The 25,275-nt window shown below is 39.8% G+C and overlaps 1 protein-coding gene and 1 non-coding gene across 2 annotated transcripts; both read right to left on the reverse strand.

Annotated features, from left to right (window-relative positions):
* Window positions 1-2,480: 2,480 nt before the first annotated feature.
* Window positions 2,481-24,396, reverse strand: HSPA9 (heat shock protein family A (Hsp70) member 9). The gene is made up of 17 exons (XM_088135090.1): window positions 24,241-24,396; window positions 22,806-22,864; window positions 20,746-20,833; window positions 20,474-20,655; window positions 19,533-19,657; window positions 18,494-18,567; window positions 17,061-17,167; window positions 14,812-14,974; window positions 13,208-13,300; window positions 11,915-12,124; window positions 10,952-11,179; window positions 9,756-9,860; window positions 9,076-9,193; window positions 8,076-8,170; window positions 7,426-7,518; window positions 4,622-4,762; window positions 2,481-3,196 (listed from the first exon to the last, which is right to left on the reverse strand). Exons 1-17 carry the CDS (start codon window positions 24,301-24,303, stop codon window positions 3,128-3,130), a joined length of 2,013 nt encoding a protein of 670 aa, XP_087991216.1. The 5' UTR covers window positions 24,304-24,396; the 3' UTR covers window positions 2,481-3,127.
* On the reverse strand, window positions 8,583-8,648 carry LOC112542833 (small nucleolar RNA SNORD63). The gene has a single exon (XR_003086413.1). It is a non-coding gene; the product is annotated as a small nucleolar RNA SNORD63 (small nucleolar RNA).
* Window positions 24,397-25,275: the final 879 nt, after the last annotated feature.

The raw sequence follows: 25,275 nt of genomic DNA on the forward strand, positions 1-25,275 counted from the left end.
AACAACTTTTTCAAGGTAGCATCAGTCTTTGCAGAACATGGTTATTCATAAAGTTAAATCACAGGTAGGTCAATGTGTGGCCCTCCAGATGCTGAACTGCAACTCCCAATATCCCCATGGGGTAATACTGGCCAAAACTGTTAGGAGTTGGAACGAACATCTGGAGATCCACAGGTTGCTCATCCTTGAGATAAATATGCAGCAGCTAATTGGGTAGCACAAAAGCAGCACTCATTTAAAAAATGCACAATTGCTATTTCCTACTGTTAATCTTACATGGTACAAAACTAAAACAGAAACTAATGGAGAAACAACTCCATGGGAAGTATTCCAGTCATGTCTTCCATGTGCTGAATCTCCATTTGCTACAGTTAGCCTTACATCAAAATCCAACATTAATTTTATCAGATTAAAAACTTTACATGCACCAAGCTTTGATGGTTATGCATTAAGCAGTACAAAAAACTAAATATAGAGCAGATACACAAAGCTCAGGTTGCCTTTCTGTTCACTGACAGGTTTTTTGGTTAAGTCTTCATCAAATCCCCAATTCCAGTCCATATATTTCTGTCGAAGTTGAGCTGAACTCCAAGATCTTTGAACAAAGCACTAAAACAACAGGATACTTACTATTCCAATGGCCATCTGTGCATTTACATTGATGGACTTTTGAGTTGAAATGGGGAGTCCTCCTACTCTTATCACTGCCTACATAGTATGTATGCAACACAGTGATGGGACAGACAGTCCAATAAGTAAGCAACAGAGCCCGAAGCTCTACCATAGATCTGCTCAAGATCCTACATCTAGTCTATAATGCTTAGAGTGGATGAATTAGATTGTACCAGTTTTGCAAATATTATAGAATTCCCTGAGGAAAGGCAGCTGAGGTAACAATGGCTCTGGCTGGATTGCCCTGTAACAATCCAGGGGTTCCATGCCAATGGAAAAAGCTGCTAAGAAACCTTCCTAGTGATGTGTGAAAGCAGAGGCAGGTGTAACAATGTTCTTCATTAAGGAATATTACATTGCCTCTTTGCTTCAATTAAAAAAAAAAAAAACCTCTGTGATGCAAATTTTTTACTGCGTTGATATGAAGTGCATAATAGTTTGCCTTGCACAAGCCTATTATGCACTTCATTCATTGCACATGGCAGGATGAGGATTTGGCCCTATTAACATGGAGAGTAAGAGCAGTTTGAATATTTTACAAGAAGCTAGTCAGCTATGTATGGGAAGATCTTAATGATCTGCAGATGTGCCACAATAGCTAAGCATTTAATAAAGATCTGTGGACGTATTATGTACAATGTAATGCAATAAACTAGGGTTGATGAGCTAGCGACCAGATTCACCATAAGTGAAACTAAGAAATTCACAGAGACAAAGCCAAGTAGATCTAAATAAGGACATGGTTTAATGGCAAGATATCATGTGACCACAACTTGTGATTTTACTGCTGGCTTCTCCATTGACTCTGGTTGCTAGAAGCCAACTGTGAAGCATGCAAATGGTGATCGCATGACACTGCAATGGCTGTAAATGTCTGCCAGTTGTGGTGCCCACATCTCAGCCATGTGACCGCGGGAATGCTGCAACAGTCGTAAGTGCAAGGACCAGTCGTAAAGTTACTTCCTCATGCTGCTGTGACTTTGAACAGTCGCTAAGCAGGGCAGTTGTTAAGGAAAGACTACCTGTATAATGAAGAGCCAATTTGGTGCAGTGTGGTTAAGGCATCAGGCTAGAAACCGAGAGACTATGAGTTCTACTCCTGCGTTAGGTATGAAGCCAGCTGGGTGACCTTGGGCTAGTCACTCTCTCTCAACCCTAGGAAGCAGGCAATAGCAAACCACTTCTGAAAAACCTTGCCAAGAAAACTGCAGGGACTCGTCCAGTTTCCAGGAGTCAAAACTGACTCAAAGGTGCACACATATACATACATCTACTCCATAAAGATAACAAACTTTCTTGGCAGGCCGACTTCTCTACCTGTCACCCGTGCTTCTGCCAGTTTTGCACCTACTTTCAAATGCAGCACAATCACTTATCAGATACAGCTTTAATCAGAGCAAGAACAAGTTGTACTTGCTCAAAATCCTGCATGAATTATTCTTAAAATAATCAAGACACGGACTGCTTTAGAGACATTACGCAATTAAAACCTTAGCAAACCATGAAATTTAGTTTATCACATTTGCACAATTGTATAGGAAATCAGCAATGAAGAGTTTTTTAAGACACGTTAACAGAAGTGAAATAACCCCCAATTTGTGTCTCATTAGATAAGGACAGTATCAAAGCAGCACAAAGTGCAGCATGACTATTTATTCAGACTGCAAGATTACCTTCATATGCTTTACCAGTTGTGGGAACTACCTATGTAACTGAAAATATAAATAAATTGCAGCTTAAGGTCTACAGCAGGCATGGTACCTAGCAATATCATGGGGCAGCGAAAGCAAAGTTTTCACACAGACTACTTGGTCAACTGAGAACAGTTTATTAATAGGGAATCAGATTTTCTGCAAGGGAAAAGATAGTGGACAAAGCAGAAAGCCTACAAAAGCAATGAATGGAGTATCCAAGTTGTCTTATGGTTACAGCTATATTAAAATGAGTCACATTCTTTGAGAGGGATATTAAAGCTAAAGTGTAGATCTGCTTATTCGTTTCCCAAGTAAATTGTCGCCTGATGACCACAGGTCCCAATATCATCTCTTCCCCGAAGCAGAAACCCACTCCCTAAAGGAGACTCCGTTATTAAGGATGGAACTTACAATTCAGCAACGATGAATCCTAGTCCCACTCTGAATTTGAGACATGGTTTCTAGACCTTCAAATTAAACATGCCAATTCCTTCTACTTAGAGGTAAGATTGCCAGGAATCCTCAGGATGTACTTAAACTGTCACTGACCTTTAGAAGTTATCTTGCATTAATTTTTTAATCAGATAGCAATTTCTCTAGTAGACACCATCACTAAATTTATACATTTGAGAAAGTATGTATAGAATACTGCAAAAACACAGTAAGACATAAATCAGTCCACAGCTGGTCAGGAAGGTCCTTTGGCTGTCAAGCTGTGGAATATTGTCCTCTTTCTGTTCCAGTCTATACAAGACTGCAATTTACTGTTTTTCTTCCTTCTGATCCCCAGAACTCCCAGAACTCCCAGAACTCTCTCGCTCTGATGCCATCTGTGAAGAGGGAAAAAAAGCACAGTTAAGTTTTGTGAACATTTTTCTGCCCTAAGGAATAACTCAAGACTGTGGGAAGAATCACCCTATCCGACATTTTCTTCTGAAGAGTACTGTACTTGGGATTCTCTAACAAGAAAATAAAGACACCTGCATATAGACACTGCGATACTATCGCAGAAGCAGCATGCTGCATTCTTGAAACAGAATTCAGCCTTTGAAGATAAATGGAAGTTTTAATACCCAAGTTACACATTTGACCATTTGTTTAAATACAAGGTGAAGAGTACTGCATAGGGTAGGAGGGATGTTGGGAGTTGCACTTCAGCAACATCTGGAGGGCCACAGATACCTCAATACAACAGAGACCAAATGTATGAATGCTCAGTGTTGCATTCTTAATTCCCCATGCTGAAGAAGATAAACCATTGCTTTTACTCTGAATGATATGCAACTATCCTAAAGAGTGGCAATAATTTTTATGAAACTGGATTCTTTTTTAATCTGTGAACATGTGCGAGCCAGTTAATCTCTAAGCGCACTTAACATTGGAGCACTGCTGTGGCTCTTACTCTCTGAGCAATAGGCTCTATAAACTAAAGAATTCCACCCCTGGCAGTATGCACTGAAAATGTATAGCTCTTAGAACAGAATATACAAGAAAGAATATGCAAACACTGAAATGCTTATTCGGTGGTATGATTTATGTGTCAGACCAAGCTGTGCAGAATCTTATACAGAATAAGACAAAAGTATACTTTAAGAACCATAGCTTAAATGTGGTTTGCTGAATAAACTATTGGTTGGGTTTGCACAGCAGCTGGGATTATATAGCACACTAAGTCAAAACCAGCCATGTTTAATGTTACTCTGTGTGTGTGTGTGTGTGTGCGCGCGTGTGAGAGAGAGAGAGAGAGTCACCCAGCTGATATACAGATGATCAGTAAAGCCAGCTGGGTGACTTTGGGCCATTCTCTCTCAGCCCTAGGAAGAAGGGCAATGGCAAACCACTTCTGAAATATTCCCAAGAACTTGTCCAGGCAGTCACCAGGAGTCAACACTGACTTGAAGGCATACAAAATAAAAAGTAAAAATCTGGTAAATCAAAATTACTATAAACTATGATTGGGTAAAACATTTCTAAAAATATTGTGGTGTAGTGGTTAAGGTAATGGGCTTGGATCAGGCGGAATTAAAGGTTACCCTTATCAATACAGCCTCTCTGAGTTCTTAAAGAAAAGAAAATATGAGATATAATTACTAAATTATCATTCGTTTAGCACAGAAGGATTAGCAGGGCATTGGCCGTGTTTACATTTCCTTCGCTCATTTGGCTACTCCTTTTGAAAGTCACTGGCACACATTTCTGGGATATCCAGCTGGATCCTTCTCTGCCCAGACAGATCTTCCAACATGTTGTCCTACCTTTTTGTAAGCCATTTCGAAAAGTTTCAGGGATGCTTGCTGCAGGGTTGTTGCAGCCTGCCTGATGTTTTCGCCTGTTTCGCTATCTTTACGAGCCAGTAATTCCCGCACTTTTGCAATTTCTTCCTTCAATTTGTTGCACTATAAAGGAACCGCAAAAAAGAAGTCCATAAACATTGCAGCTTTTTGTGGAATGAATGATAATGCCATATAACGTATTAGCAAGACATGATCAACTACTGATATAGCACTTTAGGAGGCTGCACAGCTAACATTATCAAGTGTTACAGATATATTCACAACCTGTCTAATAAATCATCTAATATTCTGATATGAAGCTATTCCCTATTTAGCTTTTCCTGTTGATGACTGCAGCCCAAAACTCTTGTGAAAGCAGAAACATAAAGGTAAGTCTGCATCACCTTCAGTATCCCAGAGCTGTAATACCCAGAATAGATTATTCAATACAGCCCAAAAGTTTTGGACATAAACATCTGACAGATAGGATGATATCTGGGTGCATGACTTGGGAATTTTAGTTTTTCTCCTAAAATTTCACCTCTTGCAGCACATAACCAGCTTTCCTCAACATACAAGGAATATGCCATCATGCAAACCCATCTCCTACAGACACAGGAACTACTGCAGATGGAGAAAGGAACCACCTTTCTTCATGTAAGAGAAAGCAGGAAGCCACCCTTCTTTTCCAACTTCTGCCTATGCAGAAAACTGAGGTGAATGGGTTATGAGAAGGCAAGCTTTACTTGAGATCCTGCAGACCATAACAGGAAGCCTTGCAGATGACACGTAGCCTGCAGAACGGAAGTGCTCCTTTCTCCCAACTCCACCCCAAATCTTGGATACAAAATAAGAGGCTGGGAAAACACAGCTGCAGATAAGAGACTGGGAAAACACAGTTGCCTTCATAAATTTAAGCAGATGGATATCCAGCCATTCTTAAGCAACATACAATGGAAGCCCTGGATGTTCCAATTTCAAGAAAAGCAGGGGTGCCTAATGCAAACCATCTGTTACAAAGAAATCTATAAAGTGCAGATGCTATTTTCCTCTTACTCAGTGATTCTCAAAAAGGTAAGCTGCAAAATTAGCTTTCTGGGAGAAGCAGCATCAATCGCAGCAAGCACATTGCCTAATCTAATTCTAAGGTGATCAACCTGGGCTGCATGCCAAGTGGGATTCATACAACAAAATGCTAATAGAAAACATCGCTGCACACAGAAACCTAGCTTAACCAGGGAATTATCCTAGAACACGTCTTCAGTGTGCCACTTTTCAACATGCTGTAAATACATTCATTTGATTTGCTATGCATCTGAAGGAAAACTCAAGCTTCACAAAGGACGGTAACTCCCCAGAAATCACCGTCAGTTTAAAGGAAATATTTTGGGAAAGAGTAAAAAAGCAAGCTGGAAACTCTTAAGACTAAATTCAGATTTATTAGAGATAGTCCTCGTTTAGCGGCCACAACTGGGACCAGCAACTCCATCACTAAGCCAAGAGATGGTTAAGTGGAAAATCACGTGATCGTTGGCTTTCGTTTGCCTCCTAACCACTCCCCTGCCCTTTGGAATGCTCACCCTAGCACTGGGATAATTAACAAGAACAGAATTAATGTTTGTATTTACATTCATTGGAGTGGAATAGATTACAAGAGAGTAAGCAGGCACACAATGGGAATACACCAGGCTGTTTGTGTAGCACACTTGTGGCTGCTGGCACCAGCGTATTGCTTTCGATGTGTATTCCCCATTGTGTGCCTGCTTACTCTCTTGTAATCCCTTTCTCTCCAATATTGCCACTCTGCAAAGGGGGAAAAAAGAAAAACAACAGATCAGGCACAGGGGAACGTGTATTGACTATAATGGTGTTCATGTGACTGAGGGACACTGCGAAGGTTGTAAATGTGGGTATTGGTCATAAAGTTATTTTTTCAGCGCTGTCTTAACTTTGAACGGTTGCTGAACAAGGCAGTCAGTAAGCGAGGACTACCTGTACCATAAATGTATTTATATTATGAGAAAAGGGGCAAGCCTCTTTATCCTAGTTCAATCTGTAATTAGGCTAAGATTTTGTTCAAGTCCAAATGCAATACCACCTTACCAATGGTTTAAATCAGAAAGCTGTGCCTGACCGCTAAATTTCACCCACTTGCCTTACAGCTGCTCTACTGGCAGCAAAGCAGCATCTCTTGCTCCTAATGCTGTTGCAGCACCAAATCAAGGAGCACTGTGAAAATGATATTTTCCAATGTGTTTGGCTGACAGTTATCGTAATGTCAGTTATTTGTAGTAAGAAGAATCCTTCCCCAAGAGACCAGAAGCAAAGCAAGCTGGAAAATGGGTAGAGGATGGAAAAATTCAGGGACTGCTTTTTAGAGGCCAGCCTTATCACCTTTAGTATTTCATGCAAGAAAAAATGGAGGAAAACAGATATACCCAATTTAACTGGCCTAACCAATTATGTTGAAAGAGCACTGCATCTTCAGGTTATTTTTCCTTCTGACCTGAACATTTTGGAGTTGTCCCTGTGTGTCTTCCGGTATTTCTATTATACACAAAGGGTGTTCCTATGCACCACAATTTTGTTCAACTACACTATATTTTTTTGAGACTGAAGAAAATTAACAAACCAGGGATAAAGTAACAGTTCCCTAATTTGCACACTGAGAACAAATTTTAAAAAGTGCATCCACTTGAAACATGCCCAAGCAGCACACCACATCCATACATGTTCATTTTAGATTTTAAAAAATCCTTTATAAAAAGGCAGCACAGAAGACCTACCTCTTCAGCAGGCAATTGATCTTTAAACTCTTCCATCTTGGATTCTGTGTCATGGATTATTCCTTCTGCCATGTTTACAGCTTCAACACGTTCCTGAAGAAAACAATAACTTTGTAAGATATAAAGCCAGTTTGTAGTTCCTAAGCATCTTACCAACAAGACACTTGCTTACTTAATGTGCATAGAGAATGAATTCCTGAAAGAGAAACCAAAACTAGCTAAAGGCAAACATGTGTTCCACTGACAGAAATGTTTGCATGATACCAACTTTACCAACAGTATTTAGTTTCTGTAGCTGCAGAAGGGGGGGGGGCTCCTAATTTGGAGTTAGGGACAACCCAGGAAAAGAACGTTTCAAGGACTTCCTTTTTGGGACAAATATATTTCTTATGTACTCCATCATCTGACCACAGAAGGCATCAAAATTTTTGGTAAGTATAATAAATGTTTTGGCCATTTTGTAAAAAATATTTTAAAGCCCTGGGATAAGTTAGATGTAATTACTTGGAAGACTGTATATTATTTTAGTTTTGTATGGTTAGGGTTAAACAAACCCTGGGAATATAAAAGGCCAGAAAAATATTTATGGGAGAATAACCCATACTAACTTGCATGGAAAATAAATTGCATCGGCAACTTGGCAACATTACCTTTTTCCGCCTGTCTTCTTCTGCATATTTCTCTGCATTTTTTACCATGTTTTCAATATCATCTTTACTAAGACCACCAGAAGACTGGATCACAACTATAGAAAGGTGGAAACATGTTCTTTTTACAGAATGCTATTATTGAACAAACTCAACATGAAACACATTGCAGGATTACAATATTACATATTAGTGGAACACAACCATACCTGAGAAAGATTTTATATCAGGGAAGCATCAAGTTAGGGAACGCTGTTCTAGGTTGTCAAAACCAGTCTCTATTAAGCAACAATTTGGGCTCCCAGTTAAATACATTTTACTAGACAATATTCATGGTTTATGCCAGTCTATGACTGTAGAATGTGAAGTATTGCTGCAATTCAACTTCATATCCTTTATCATTTTAGCATACACATAGGCTTTTGAGACCAGAAGTCCTGTATGTTTGGTTGGCATATTTAAGAGCACCGTCTATAATTTCAAAATTAGACCAGTTATCTTCCTCAATGTTGTGCTCAGTCAAAAATCTTCCACACAACTTTTCAGAATGATGTGTTGATAATTGCATCATAGCACACAAAGCTTGATTCTGGCCAAACACTAAAACTAAGCGATTGTATTAAGCACTTCCAGAAAAAAGGAAACTTGGGCAGAAAATGCAATGATAAATTATCAAAATGATAAATTATTAGGGTTTGTTTTATAGTGGATTTTAATGGATTGTGTATTTAATTATTTATGGGGTATTTTAATTGTTTATAGGCTTTTGATTTTTGATTGTGAGCCGCCCAGAGTTGCCCACTGGGGGAGATGGGCAGCATACAAATTTAATAATAATAACAACAACAACAACAACAACAATAAAAATAATTAAATAAATTGTGCCATGGTAAGTTACAGATATTCTTATTTCTGCTACAATTATCCTCCTAGCCAGGCTTTTGCAATAGTACTCTCAACACTGCTCTTCAGTCTTTAAAGCAGCAACAATTCAAGTACTCACTCTGTTGTTCTCGTCCTGTGCCTTTGTCTTTTGCTGATACATGAACAATTCCATTTGCATCAATGTCAAAAGTTACCTCAATCTGGGGCACTCCCCTTGGGGCTGGTGGAATCCCAACCTGGAATCACAATATACATTGCTGTTGACTTAGAGAAGAACCTTCCTACTAACCACATCTGTCACTTCAAGCAACCTAGAGTGAAATTGCTGGTACAACCTATTACTCATGAAAGTGAAAGGGTTATACAATCTGAAAAGATTCCACAGTAACCTCAAACAAAAGCAACCACAAACAAAAGTAATCTTTATTCATTATATATTTCTCTATAATTATTATCATTATAATATTTCTGCTCAGGAAATTTTATTACAGATGCTTTCTTAACACAATTTACATTAGAAAACTTTAATCAGAAAAGCATCATGGGGTATACATTCTATAACAATTAAGAGCTTCATTCTTTAACCAAATTAATTATTGTAGCAGTCTGTTTTCATAAGTATCTGCCAATGCTAATAATTTAGAGGAGGCGGCTTAAATAAATGAGGAATTGTTGTCACAAATATTATTTCCTGCTCTAGGGAAAGTTTGCGTTTTAACAAGAAGAATAAAATTACTTTCCTTTCATTCATGACTATTACTTTAGATTAAAAATACATTAATCAGAATTCCAACATACCAAAGTAAATTGGCCAAGTAGTTTATTGTCACCAGCCATTTCCCGTTCACCCTGATGAACTTTGATTTCTACTTGAGTCTGCCCGTCAGCAGCTGTAGAAAATACCTGCGGAAACAAAGCACATTTCATATTATCAATGCTGCCTAATAGGATCATATAACTAAATAACATGATGAAGTAATTTCCTGCAAGTAGCAGAATGGAACCTCAGTACCTGCTCCATGAGCTGTTAGAAAGAACAGGTTATAAGTGCGAGAAAAACTACTCTATACATTTTTAAAGAATTGAGGCAACATTCTCAGTGGGTTTTCATTCCCACTCTTACTAGTTTTTGACCTCCATGTTCTAGTTACATCACAAATACCAACCACTGCTGCTGCCATAGTGAAGCTGCAGCTTAGTGCTCCAGCCTTGTTTACAGCAAAAATAATTATACAAAGACTTATTTTTTATTTTAAAGCAGCTCTTACACACTAGTGCCTTCCAAACAAGTTAAATCACAACCCCAATATTCCCAATCAGCACAGTCCATCACTTGTTGGCTAGGACATCTGGGAGTTGCAGCCTCACATAAACGGAGAGTCCTTGACTAGGAAAAAAGGCATTTTGAAAGCTCTGAACAAAAGCTGCCTAGATGGAAACAGGCATTACATCAAGCACTCCTGAAAAACGTGGCTCCTCCCCCAGGCTTTGGGTTAAGATGAATGGATGGGCCTGGAAGGGGACGTGGGAGGATGATTTTGTTCCCTTGGACAGTGGTTGTTTTAAGGATGTTGGTTGGTCTTTTTATGGAATTCCTGTATTTTTAACCATGTGAAGCTGCCCAGAAATTAAATAAATGCTCTTCTAAAAGAAACAGACTCTAGTTGGACCTTATGAAAGAATAATTCACACCCCTTTTTTCCACATCCATCTTTCCCTATGTATCCTGGGCTTTGGATAGTTAAAGAGAGAATGTCTTGGTGCCAATCTTACATAAAAGGCTTCTCATCTGATCAGCAACTAATACTGTGATTAAGCTCTGCTCAAAGGCAACAAAACTTAAAGCAAATTTGAAGTCACATATCTGGGGTCCCACAAGTTGGGAAGACTGAATTAAAGGGAAGACTGGTTACTGGAAGAGAGAATGGCACAGCAATGACAAAAAGTAGATGAGTTTCAAATACAGAAAAACTTTTAAAAACACACTTTCTCACCTGGCTCTTCTTGGTTGGGATAGTTGTATTCCTGTTAATAAGCTTAGTGAAAACTCCACCTAGAGTCTCAATTCCCAGGGAAAGAGGAGTGACATCCAACAACAGCACATCAGTGACATCTCCAGCCAACACTCCTCCTTGGATGGCAGCACCAATGGCAACAGCTTCGTCAGGATTTACTGCTTTACTTGGAGAACGCCCAAACATGTCCTGTACAGTTTGCTGCACCTGTATGGATATATGCATATTTATCAGCAATACAGGGAAAATGGTCACACAGTGCAGAACATGGCAGGTGAATTCAGCACTTGAAAGGAGCAGGGAATTTGGAAACTCAGATATAAAAGTTTGCAAGAACACTGTAATATCTTACAGTACTATTACATTTACCCTGAAGCAGGAAAGATGTGGAATGTTTACCCCTTGACCTTGCAATAAGCCAAGCCCAGAATAATACTAGTCCAGTCCATGAATTCATCCATATGAAAAAAGTATAGCACTAGACTATATGTAAGAAACTGCAAGGAGACCTCTACATACCTTCAGTGAGATTACTGCTCCTCCCCACTCCATAGAACCCCAAGAGATATCCCATCCCTTAAAGCTGAAAATCTCTTTTAGTGCTTCAAATATCTTCCAGAGCTTACAGCACTGAATGGAACGCTGATGTACTAGCAAGAAAACCCACAAAAATTAAAAAGATCCCTGAAGAAAGTAGACTTCCTATCAAAGCTATCTCAGGTTTCAAATTTAGCAAAGATAACTGCAATTCCGCAAAAACAGCAGAATACCCCATATAAAGTGTTAAGGTTAGTTCTACACATTCTTCTCTACTGATTAACACATTGCCTTAATTTTTGCTGTTTTTTTTTAAAAGCAAGTAAAGCATAGTCCAAAGGGCACTTGGCTAGGCTGAAATGACAGGATCTTCAAGTACATCAAGTCAAAGGGGAATTATTGTACCTTTGGCATTCTAGTCATGCCACCAACCAAGATAACTTCTCCAATGTCACTCTTGCTAACTTCAGCATCTTGCATGGCCTTCTGGCAAGGTGCTATTGTCCTTTTAATCAGATCTGCTACAATCCCCTCAAACTGAGAGCGAGACAGTTTCATATTCAAATGTTTTGGTCCTGACGCATCCATTGTAAGGTATGGCAAGTTAATGTCAGTCTGCAATGTAAGATTAACAAACATTAGAAATGAGCAAGAACAATTAGCAACTAACCTTATTTGAAAAACATTCTGTGATGCAGCTATAGCTGAACTTTAAGTGGCCCACATATGGCTACCTACTGTTGAAGCCTAACATTACCAAAATCCATCTCAGACAGCACTAGATTCTTTCATCAATCTTCAGAGGCAATTGATTATGTGCCATCAAGTTGGTGTCAACTCTTAGCAACTATAGATTTTCTCCAGGATACATTGTCCCCAGACTGGTACTTCAGATCTTGCAATGAATTATTGTTCCTAATGGATATGGCAGCAGCTCCAAAGTATAAAGCCTCTTTAGAAAACCAGTTAATTGCCCATGAGGGGTTAATTTTTCTGCCACATCTCATCCCCAAATAGTATTTTATTAACACTGAGGATTTATACTTTTTTCTACAGTATTACAAAACATGATCTGCTCAGTGGTTGATGTAAATTGTTAAAATGGAGCTAATTTTAATAAATAGCTGGAAAATTGCAGGCTTTTCTATTAAATAGTTGCAATCTCAAGCTCAAAGTATCAATTAGGTCTAAGTGTATCACTAAGATATCACTGGGAGGATCCCTTAGGATAAAGGACAGAATCTGCATGTCTTTCCATCTTCAGTTTTAAGTTTTCAGCTTTTTATTACTAATCTCCATGCACAAACACATTTATTTCTTTGGGAGAAATGACAAGTGTTCTATTTGGATAGGGCCTAAAGCTGCTGTTTGGTACCAATGAGCTGAATGACTCACTGAAAATCAAAGTAGTTCTTAGCTGCATTCTGAATTTATTCAGCATTAGAAGCAGTACCTGCTGCTCTCTTTGCAAGCCTATGCTCACTGTCTCATATTACAAATATACCTGAGAGAATTTAACCATCACCACTCTTGCCAGATCACCAAACAGGTAAAAAGTATAAATATTTTAAGGTTGCTTGCCCAAATTGCCATTATATTTAGCTGTACAGTATCTTCACTTGCTCTTACCAAATACAATACAAAAACTAGAACTGGTGATAACCCTCATAAAATGCAAAATCATTTTCAGTTCCTCACCTGGACTGAAGAAGAAAGTTCACATTTTGCTTTTTCGGAAGCTTCCCTTACTCTCTGCAGAGCCATATTATCTTTAGTTAGATCAACCCCTGTCTAAAAAGAAAAGGACAAGTGTACAAGTTCATTGTCTTCTACGTAGTCTTGATTAAACATTAAATAAATCTGCTAAGTTGGATAAAAGCTTAATACAGACAATCTACAGCCTGTCACACAATCAACATTCACATTAATTCTTCAGGATCATAATTCAAGTGACATCAATCCTTAACACTGCACAGCCCATGATTTAAGTTACTTTACAACAAATGTGATGTAACATACAAGATTTATTACCATTTTGTAATTTATATTACAGACGCTAGAATTTTTTAAAATTCACATTTGAAGTATTTGTGCCTTACTCTGCTACTAATCCCATACTATGGTTCCCTCTAGCTATATAAGTACATTCCTACTCAGAAATGCTAGATAACTATTTCCAGTTCTATTCTACTTGCATTCCAATTATTAAAATGCAAACATAAGAACTGAGCTAGATCCAGAATGATCACAATTGCCAAAAAAAAAGGGGAAAGAAATGGAAGCAAATTTACTACTGCTACAGTATCAACAGCATGTACTGGATATTTTGTAAAGTAAATCTAATTTCTTCTATATAGACTGGTAAAGGTCAACATGCAACCCCCTTATTACATATTCAATAAGCTCCCAGTATGTATGTATGTATGCCCCCTTCAAGCAACTTCTATAAGCCTAGATTTGGCTCAGTTTTTCTGAAAAGGATAATGAAACTGGAACAATTTAGTATATACAGATTACATCCATAATGGTAGATATCTATGAGTCTGGACTGCAATATAGACATACAGTATGGATTCAAAAATCATACTCAGAATTGTGTCTTGGCTTTCTATCCACTACAGTTCTCAACACATTTAGACAAGGATACAAAGCATATAGCATGAAGAAAGGAGATCTATGGCACTGAATGTGCCAGTCATGGACAAACACATCTCTTCAGAGTAAGTTCAGTATCAGTTGCCCTTCATCCTTCTTCAGTACTTTCTATAAAGGAACTGCAGGCAGCACTAAAGAAATGCAAAACCTGCTTAATTTGAATGATTTATACTTCAAAATGGGCAGTTTTGACCTAGTCTGAAGAGTTCTGACCTCAAAACAGCCTACAGGCCCAAATATTCCCAGCAAGGTTAGAAAACTGATGAGGCTGCATCCTCTGAGCTCCCAATCACCTAAATTTGAAAAATCTCTTGCATGCCTCTGTGAAACTCATTCTGCCATGGTAAAAAACAGAATGGCTATCAAAGAGACAATTGCTCTGAGATTAAAGATAATATACTTATTCCATTGGTGCTGCCACTTCAAAGTTACATTTATAAGGCAGCGATAAGCTTTACAAAACTGTTACTGAATTATACAAGAAGTAAAGAATGGTAGGAAGTGAATACAATAGTATGTTGAAAACTAGTATTCTGCTACTTAAGTAAAACACAATTCTGAAATATTAGTACCACAGTTTTCTTTTTCAAATTAAGTTTCACTTGAAAGGTCCCTGAAGACCAGTTTATGAAATACAAACTGCTTACCTCTCTTTTGAATTCTTTTACTATATGCTGCAACAAGGCCTGGTCAAAATCTTCACCACCCAAGAAAGTGTCACCATTGGTGGATTTGACCTCAAACACTCCCTTTTGAATTTCCAAGATAGAAATGTCAAATGTGCCACCACCCAAATCATATACTGCAATACTAGGGAAAAAAGAGACATACATTAGTACCTGAGTCTATACATCAATGGAATGTCCAGTTCTTCATATCAAATTCCTCCAACGTGATTTGTTCTATTGAGCTATATTTAATCTTAGATTTTCAGAGTTTACCCATTATTGGAGCATTTGATAAATAGATCTTAGAAGTTTATGATGCCTAGTTGTAATATTTTGTATCAATGGCCCTTGTTCTGCATAGAAAATGATACAGGTGAAACTCGAAAAATTAGAATATCGTGCAAATGTTCATTTATGTCAGTAAGGCAACTCAAAAGGTGAAACCAATATGTGAGATAGACGCATTACATGCAAAGCGAGATATGTCAAGCCTTATTTTGGTATAATTGTGATGATTATGGCGTACAGCTTATCAAAACCCCAAATTCACAATCTCAGAAAATTAGAATAGTGTGAAAAGGTTCAATATTCTAGGCTCAAAGTGTCCCACTCTAATCAGCTAATGAATCCATAACACCTGCAAAGGGTTCCTGAGCCTTTAAATGGTCTCTCAGGCTGGTTCAATAGGAATCACAAGCACGGGAAAGACTGCTGACCTGATAGTTGTGCAGAAAACCATCATTGACACCCTCCATAAGGAGGGAAAGCCCCAAAAGGTAATTGCAAAAGAAGTTGGATGTTCCCAAAGTGCTGTATCAAAGCACATCAAGAGAAGGTTATGTGGAAGGGAAAAGTGTGGAAGAAAAAGGTGCACAAGCAGCAGGGATGAGGATTGTCAGGAAAAGGCCATTCAAAAGTGTTGGGGACTTTCACAAGGAGTGGACTGAGGCTGGAGTTAGTGCATCAAGAGCCATCATACACAGACGGGATCCTGGACATGGGCTTCAAATGTCGTATTCCTCTTGTCAAGCCACTCCTGAACAACAAACGACGTCAGAAGCATCTTACCTGGGCTACAGAAAAAAAGAACTGGTCTGTTGCCCAGTGGTCCAAAGTCCTCTTTTTTGATGAGAGCAACCTTTGCATCTCATTTGGGAACCAAGGACCCAGAGTCTGGAGGAAGAATGGAGAGGCACACAATGCACGATGCTTGAAGTCCAGTGTGAAGTTTCCACAGTCTGTGTTGATTTGGGGAGCCATGTCATCTGCTGGTGTTGGTCCACTGTGCCTCATTAAGTCCAGGGTCAACACAGCTGTCTACCAGGAGATTTTGGAGCACTTCATGCTTCCTTCCACAGACGAGCTTTATGGGGATGGTGACTTCATTTTCCAGCAGGAACTGGCACCTGCCCACACTGCCAAAAGTACCAAAACCTGGTTCAATGACCATGGGATTACTGTGCTTGATTGGCCAGCAAACTCGCCTGACCTGAACCCCATAGAGAATCTATGGGGCATTGCCAAGAAAAGATGAGGGACATGAGACCAAATAGCGGAGCTGAAGGCCGCTATTGAAGCATCCTGGTCTTCCATAACACCTCAGCAGTGCCACAGGCTAATAGCATCCATGCCAAGCCGCATTGCGGCAGTCATTGCTGCAAAAGGGGCCCAAACCAAGTACTGAGTACATATGCATGCTTATACTTTGCAGAGGTCCAATATTGTTCTATTTCCAATCCTTGTGTTATTGATGTCATATAATATTCTAATTTTCTGAGATTGTGAATCTTCATAAGCTGTACGCCATAATCATCACAATTATACCAAAGTAAGGCTTGACATATCTCGCTTTGCATGTAATGCGTCTATCTCATATATTGGTTTTACCTTTTGAGTTGCCTTACTGACATAAATGAACATTTGCACGATATTCTAATTTTTCGAGTTTCACCTGTATGTTAACATGTTTAACTTCTTTATATTTCTGATAAAAGTGTATCACTTGAATTGTTAAGCATAGAGGAATTCAACTGAAAGTTTATCTGAAGGCCTTTCAATTCTATTATAGGTCTTAAACAGCACTCTTTATATGTAGTTATATACTAAAGCTGGTAGGTAAAGAAATTAGCACATCTGTTGCTCCAAGAGGTAACAAAAACCAATGAAACACACACTCCCAGAGGTTATGAAGTAACATTGCAAATTGCATGGGACTATCATATACTTACACTTTGTCTTCAACCTTATCTAATCCATAAGCTAGGGCTGCAGCTGTTGGCTCATTAATAACTCTCAAAACATTCAACCCAGCAATCTGTCCAGCATCTTTAGTGGCCTTTGAAGAAAACAGCAATCTATTAGGTACTGTTTGTTCAACCAAGGGAAAGATCCAACACAATGGGGTGAATCCAATTATGCTTGCTTCTGCAAAGGAACCTTTTTCTCACTCATGTTCCACCCACAGCCCATGCATTCTCAAAATCTTTTCTAGAAGATTATCCAGAACAGATTCTAAAACTGTACAAGGAATTGCAAGAGGAAGAATTACAGACTCCTATTTTCACTTACAATTTACTTTAGAGAAATATTTCTGATATAGCACAGGTTTTTTAAGCGATTAAGCTGGATTGCTGTTGATACAAGTTGTAATCTGATCTGTGTTCCTACTGTACTAACCTGAAGGAAGACTACGTTTCCCCCAAGTTAATATATTTTTAAAATGGAACCATCAACTTTGATTTGCTGCAAATACAGCAATGGAAGCAGACACCGTTTTTCCTATTAACCTCTTTTGTGAAGAGCTTCTTTATCATCTCTCCTCCACAGAAATACAGTATTTACTTCATACTGTTTTTGAGCTCTTAGTGGGTAAGGTTTAATTTTAGCCTATTTCGTTACATCTTACTTGAATACTATTTTTTGGGAGGAAAAAGTGGGGTAGAAATTGAATAAATGAAAACAAATGAACAACTCTTGCCAAGTAAGCAAGCCGCAGTACATTCTGAGATCTGACAAAGCATTTCCCTAAAGGAACATACAGTGATACCTCGGGATACGAACGCCTCTGCTTGCGAATTTTTCGGGTTACGACCAGCTCTGGCCCCAAAATTTTACCTCGGTTTGCGAACTCCGCCTCGGGGTACGAGCCATTTTCCGCCCGTGCCACGTGGTCCGCGGCTGTTTTTCCGGCCCTGCCGCGTGGTCCGCGGCCGTTTTCGCGCTGCGCCGTTTTCGCGCCGCGCTGCACCCGGCCATTTTCGCGCCGCACCACGCTGCGCCCGGCCGCTTTCCGTGTGGTCCGTGGACGCCAGAACGGATTAACGGTAATTACATTGAACCTTATGGGAAATTGCCTCGGGTTGCGACCAAATTCGGGCGGAGGGCGGAACGGATTAACCGGATTTACATTGAACCCTATGGGGAAATTTGCCTCGGGGTGCGACCAAATTCAGAGGGCGGAACGGATTAACCGGATTTACATTGAACCCTATGGGGAAATTTCCTTCGGGTTACGACCAACTTGGGATACGCCCAGAGTCACGGAACGGATTAAGTTCGTATCCCGAGGTACCACTGTATATGGAAAGTAACTATAAACATCCTCTTTCTGATCTCTCTCTCTCTAGAAAGAGAAATGGAACCCCAATTTCTGCAACCATACCTGTCTCTGAGAATCATTGAAATAAGCAGGAACTGTGATGACAGCATTTTTGGCAGGATGTCCCAGGTAATTTTCTAAGAAAGAGGAAGCATAATTTTAAGAGAGGTCACTATTAAAGATACTCTTAAAATTTTAATCTGGGGAGAAATACATGTAGCAATACTTCAGAACACGGAACAGTACTTGCAGATTTGCTTGGGAATTAATGTTCTATTTCACTAAAATTAAACATAATTGTAACAGCTTTTTAGGGTAGGGCTTCAAAACCAAGATGCAAACAAGGAAATATTGACAACCATATTAGCAAGCATCAACAGAATACTTTGTGAAGTTCCTTATTTTCATTACAAAATCAATTTAAAAAATAGCATTTAAGAGAGCCTCAGTCAGGTAAGGCAATAAGAAGAGGGTCCAATTCTGAGGCCAGTCCTGAGAGGGACTTTTACTTGGATGTGCCAGAAAATTCCCCTAAAGTATGGCAGGATTTTACAGCCCTTCACAAACACGGTACCCAGTGTTTAAGGCTTTAAAAGCAAGTCTAAAACTGAGATTTGGATCTGGAAGCTTACTGGCAACCAATAGAGCTAGCATTTCAGACTTCTTGAATCCCAACAACAACATTTTATACCAATTGCAATGTTGAGCTTGTCCTCAAAAACTACCCCAGGCAAAATACACAGGAAGGATATCATTCAAAGTTAGCCAATGCAAGCTCTGGATTTGCTTCCCATTTAGGAAAGAAATTGGAATCATCATAATACAATGCATTTTAAGCACAGGCCAGACTAATTGGCAGAAAAGATGCCACAACCATCAAAAAAATATTATACTTCTCTATTTAGTCCTTGGGACAAATCATGTATCAAAGGCAGTTTTCTGCTCCAAACCAAACTAGCAGAACCCAGAGAGGAATGTATCAAAATAATCTAAGTGTGAATTTGGAGAGGCATAACAAAACACATTTTAACCCTCCAGCAAGTTAATTGGGTTAGAAGAATGAGTGAGCTTAGACCAATCACAAAGGTTCTTCTGCACAAACCTGCAGTCTCTTTCATCTTCATTAAAATGAAAGCACCAATCTGGCTTGGAGAATAGAGCTTTCCATGAGATTCTACCCAGGCATCACCATTGGAGGCACGGACAATTTTAAAAGGGACATTCTTGCTGAAATAACAATTTTCAGAAGGTTAGAGCATAGCTCCCTGCTGGCAACACCTAGCTAACTCTGACTGATCTCGAAAACATAACTACAAGCAGACTTGGTTAGTAATTGGATGGAATACTAGCAGACTAGGACAAAGTTTTTAAATCTTTGTTAAGCCACAGAACCTTTGATCAAGAGGGGTGGGGCTTCTGTATGTCAGATGACAAGCCCCACACTTTTTGCTGTACCTTAGCAATAAGGAAGGGGGAACCTCCACAAAGGACTACCAATTTTTAGTCCCAGATAATTTTTTTCTGTAATCCCTTGCAAAGCATTCCCCCCCCCCACCCCCGTCACTAAGGTAAAGTATTGCAAGGGACCAAGGTGAAAAAAAAAATTCACAAGAGAAAAAGGAGTTTTCCCTTCAGCCTTCTGCAGAGAGCCCTCCCTCCCAATGTTTTATGGCAAAAAACTAGTCAGTTGGTCACCAGCGATCAAGCTTGAGTCAAAGGACTATTTACTTTTTAAAACTGTAACAACTTTCAAAGCACTGGACTAATACTATCTTTGGTAAAACATCAAAGCTAGCAGACCATAAAATCACAATGTCATAATAATCTTATACCTCCTTCTTGCAACTTCCTGCAATCAGAACATACTATATGCAAATCTTCACATACTTCAGTTAAATTTGAGAACAACTGTGGAATTATTTAACTCTCTAAGCATAGAGAAACTTGTATCATAATTGTACATACATGCAAGTATGCTGTGCACATACATGCATGTATACTGTTCACTTTTTTAAGAATTAAAAAAAAAACACATTTCCTCACATATCTTTCTGCACTTCTGGATCATCATATCGCCGTCCAATCAGACGCTTGGTTGCATACAATGTATTGTGAGGATTCGTTACTGCCTGTCTTTTAGCTGGCATGCCAACCAATCGCTCTCCATCACCGGAAAATGCCACAACAGAAGGGGTGGTTCTGGCACCTTCTGAGTTTTCAAGCACCTACATAAGATAAGAGAATTAGCTGATATGGCCAGCAGTGGTCAAACTTACAAAAATCATGAGTTGGATCAGCAATTTGATTTGACTCACTTTTGCCTGCTTTCCTTCCATGACTGCCACACAAGAGTTGGTTGTGCCAAGATCAATACCAATAACTGCTCCTCTGATTGCTTCTGAGCTGAAAGGGAAATGTAAAGTAGTTAGGCTTAAAAGGAACTTAGCACCTAGTTTTATTTATTTCCACTTGCAGGGTAAGTGGTGTGTTTACCTTCTGCTTCCAAAGAATTCAACTGAGATTAAAAAAAAAAAAAAAATTGACTAATTAGGATTGCCTTCCCCAACACAGCACCCTTTCAGACGGCTAGGGCTACAGTTCCCAGAATTTCCAGCCAGCGTAGCTGTTGGTCATACCAACTGAGATACCAATGACAAAGCTGCCTAAAGCCAAACCAGTAGCAGCATTAAATGTATACTGCCATGATTTTCCAGTAATGGTAACAAAATGAAATTCAGCATATATATATGCATAATAAATACCATTAATTCTAACCGGAAAAGTTAAGAAAAATGGGAATAATACATGTCCTTCAGTCCGTTTACTTGTTAGTCTACCCAAATACCCACTTCAGCCTAAATGTTTTAAAAGAAAAAAATACAAAGAAAAAAAGTTCACCTGCTTTGAACAGAACAACAGTACACCAATCTCTGAAGCTGGTACTACCAATGGCCTCAATTGCTATATGGAGCTGCCACATGTAGAAAACAGCAACATACATATAGCACCAAAGCATAATTTACGTACAAAATAGGACTGTCATGATCTTTTCTCTTTTTCAGTGGATACTGCCTGGATTTCTGAAATCACACTCAAAAGGGGTCTTTTTAATACTTTTTCAAAAACAGCATTGTTTGCTACACTGAGAATGTGTTAACATAGTACGTTTAACATAGCTGACAAAGAAACAGTTTATGTATTACATCCTAAAACAAGTTGTAATATCAATATATAAATCAAACCTTCCAGAATGTCATCAAAGTAATCTAATACTGTATTTTGTTGCCACAACTACAAAGAAATCAGTTTGCTCTTGTTCCATGTCAGTCCCTCCATCTCCTTATTTGATATACTGCCGCCGAAATATTTTCATTCTGGTCATGCCACATTTCCTCATTAAATCACTATATTAGAGTATGATCTGCCCTGATTTACCACTACATATTGCTTTGCCTTTAAATTTCTTTATTGCCTTGCCATTCCCATCTGTTCTCTTTGACCTCTGCTTGTCCAAACTTCATTATTCCCAGCCGTATCAAGGTCACTTTCAGGCTCAGAAATACACTCTTTCTCTCTTGTTGTCTTTTATTCATGGCACTGTTTCCCAGATAGCCTGTGTAATTTCAAATCCTTTCTGAAAACCCACATTTTCTATGAAGACTTAGGCATAATCCTCACAGCTTTCATGTTCACTGCAGATATTACTTCCATTTTTATTTCTGCTCTGCTCCATTTATTTAGTCATTCATTCGTCCTGCATATCACCTCAATCACAAAAGCAACTCTTTAAACCAAATTATATATACATTCCTAGTAGAGGATCTTGCTGCCTTACACTTTGTAAATATAATAAATCTCATTTTTCTTTTAAATATAACTTATGCTCAAGAGTCACAACTGTTTGATGTTATACCTTTATATTTATTTCCAAAGATTTCAGAAATCTAAAATTCTGCAGAAACTGAAATGGATTTCACAATTCTCTTCTTGAAAATGTATTTTATCTTCTAATGTTGATTCATATTTTTTAATGATATGGAAGATAGTAAGAAAATATACAGATGCACATTTTGGTCTGATTCTGTCAAACTTTCTATTCATTCCTCAAATTTCCAGTTCTCACTATTCTCCCCTCCCTTTATTGCTGCCCATTTCTCTAACAGAACAGATTTTTTTCAGAAACTTCATGATTTTGTTTCTTTTTTCTCTGAAAAAAGTTTTCACAGGCTTTTTCTATTCATATCTGAAAAAGCTAGAAGCTTGTTCAGCCATGTTATCCATATTATGAGGTTTACAAAGCTTCCCTTAGCAGCAAATAGATTCTCCGTTTCAACATATAAGACAAATAATTTTGAGTTTTAATTTCATTACTTACGCATAGTTCCTGCTTGCTACAGTTCTGAGGATATCTTGACTTAAACCATTCCAGATGACCTATAAAAACAAAAGTAGACAATAACAATGTACTTATAAAGAATTGCATTCTTCACAGATGTTGTCTTCCAACATTCTTCATGCTTTTCAATCTTCAAAACATGCCTCTCCTGAGGAAAAAATTCTATCTAAAAAAAATGTCAGTTAAGCAAGACCCTTCCCCCCCCCGCCCCAGAATACCCTGCTTATTGTAAAAGATGGAGAACAAAAGCTGCTCATATTGCAGCCCTAGGAATAATAAAAATAAACAAGTCTGAGCACACTCAAGAGGACTTATTCACAAGGACGTACAGTATCTGTAGATCCGAAAAGTTTTCATCACAGAAACACAACCAAGAAACGCTACATCCCAAAGAAACTTCTAACCTGTGTAAGTGTTGTATTTTAAACAGCCCTACATTTAATTTCAGCTAAATTACAGTTTTGCTGTAGAAGACCTCTCACCGTACACTATTTCTTTAAACGATGGCATCATAAAAGTGTGTTGTAATCACTACACCTTAATGTAACTTTGCTGCCTTAGCACGGATTTAAGTACAAAAATGGTTCAGCACCCTATTAACGAAAGCAAGAAAGCGGATCTCCCTTCTGCTAGCCCACTGAATACGAGGCGCTGCTCCATCCGCCTATCAGGCCGAACTGGCGGCAGAGCACGTGCTCCCTTCCGCACTTAGCGGCGGCCGGACGGCAGCCGGACTCTCCCGGCGCCTTCCACACGGTGGGGGGCTTCTAACCCCTCAATCTTCAACCGTGCTGGCTGGGGACTACAGGCAAGGGGACCCAGCTCTCTCCCGAAAAGCATCAGAATCGGCAAGGCTTTTGTACAGAAGTCACCAGGCCCATAAGGACCCCCGAGTATTGCCTAAGAGAAAAATATACCCAAAGTCCACCCACCCAAAACCAAACCTCAAGCATTCCCGTTTCCCACAAAAGATAGCAATCCATTTAAACACATCTGCCTCTCATTCGTGGCCTCCAAGAGATGTAAAATCACGCCACCGCGACTGCCCATGTTGGCCCACCGAAGCCTTCCCACATCCCCAAAAACACTGGAAAAGCCGCCGCTTTCATGCTTTGCCCGAGGGCATCCCCGCGAACGCTTGTTGAGCTACTCGTGAAGCGGGAGGCGGATCTATCTGGACTTCTGGCCCCGACGCAACCGAAATCATTCTGGCCTCCTTGCCGTAAAGCCACGGCACACCCGTGCCGCGAGACCTGACCTCCTAGTCCAGCGGCAGCCCCCTCCGGTTACCACAGGCTAAAGGGCACACAGAGGGGGCCGTTTTAAGGCCCCCCCCAACGCCCTTGAGAACTGTCGGGAAAGGAACCGGCAGCTGCTGCTGCTGCTGCTGCTGCTGCCCTCCGGCGGGCCTTACCTGGGCCGGCCCCGGGACGCCCCCTGCACGCCGCAGAACAAGCACGCGGGCAGCGCTCAACATGGTGGCAGCGAGACTAAGGCCGCGGAACAAGCCGACTTGCGAAAAGAGGCACGCGCAGCAGCGTCTACGGCTTTCTGGAAGTCTCCAGCCCACGTGGGTACGAGAAAGAGGCGTGACCGAAGGGCTTCCCTTGGCTTTAGCTGTCCCAATAGGCGCCCAATTAAAAGAGGCCGTCATGGAAATCCCGGCAAAGTAGCTTTCCCATGAACGGGATCTGAGATTTTAGGGAGGCGTATAATTTTTTTTTCTCTTTCACATGCTATGACTATCAACCCAAACAACGGTTATCCTACAACAGGCATTTTTCAAGACCAGCTTTACTGGCCCTTGGAGGAAAGTCCCCAAGCTTCAAGGTCAGAAAGTGGAGGTTGATTGACGGATGAGCTAACCGGAAGGCGGGGAGATGACTGCGCGTTTGCGCGAACCCTCGAAGAGATCCCAGAGATTTTGCGGCAGAAGAGTCTTTTGCGCTAGAGCGACCTCCGGAAATGACGAGACGCCCTCTCCTTAGGAGCGGCTGGTGAAATAGGTTGCAATGCTGCGCGTGAAGCAGTGAGCTTCTGGGTTGAGGCAGATGGAGTTGCTCAATCGGACGTTTAAGAATTGAATGAAACTGCGAATGAGCCGCGGCTTGTTAAGCTTTTGTTCCAAACTACCTTTTTTGGAAAGAGGCAGCTGGGCAATAATTGATACAGAAAGAAACGGCATACTTAAATAGCTTAAATTATGTACAGTGACTGTAACTGACACGGATAAATAAGTGGCGTCTATGACGGACAGACCTTACGAATTTAAAAGGATCTAATTGTCTTTATTGTGTTGCTCCCCCTCATTTTTTGTAAGGTTCTCATTTTGGCTCAGTTTCCCCTCACAACGGGGACTTGGCATTGCAACACACCAGAGATGCCTGCGTGTTTACGAAATTTTACGAAAATTTGTCCTATTCCTTTCCAGTCCCCCCCCCCCCCGGGG

This window comes from Python bivittatus, unplaced genomic scaffold (assembly GCF_059951505.1).
Source record: "Python bivittatus isolate LINGU-HERP-01145 unplaced genomic scaffold, Pbiv_v1 ctg000020_np1212, whole genome shotgun sequence".
Taxonomy (NCBI): domain Eukaryota; kingdom Metazoa; phylum Chordata; class Lepidosauria; order Squamata; family Pythonidae; genus Python; species Python bivittatus.

Bases quoted from the DNA above. Each gene is read 5' to 3' on its own strand.
- HSPA9 (XM_088135090.1), bottom strand. From the start codon at position 24,303: ATGTTGAGCGCTGCCCGCGTGCTTGTTCTGCGGCGTGCAGGGGGCGTC. The intron at 18,568-19,532 runs GTTTGTGCAGAA...CCTCTTTCTTAG, and splicing joins GAAGATGAAAGAGACTGCAG to AAAATTACCTGGGACATCCT. The intron at 13,301-14,811 runs GTAAGCAGTTTG...TTTTCTTTTTAG, and splicing joins TAAAAGAATTCAAAAGAGAG to ACAGGGGTTGATCTAACTAA.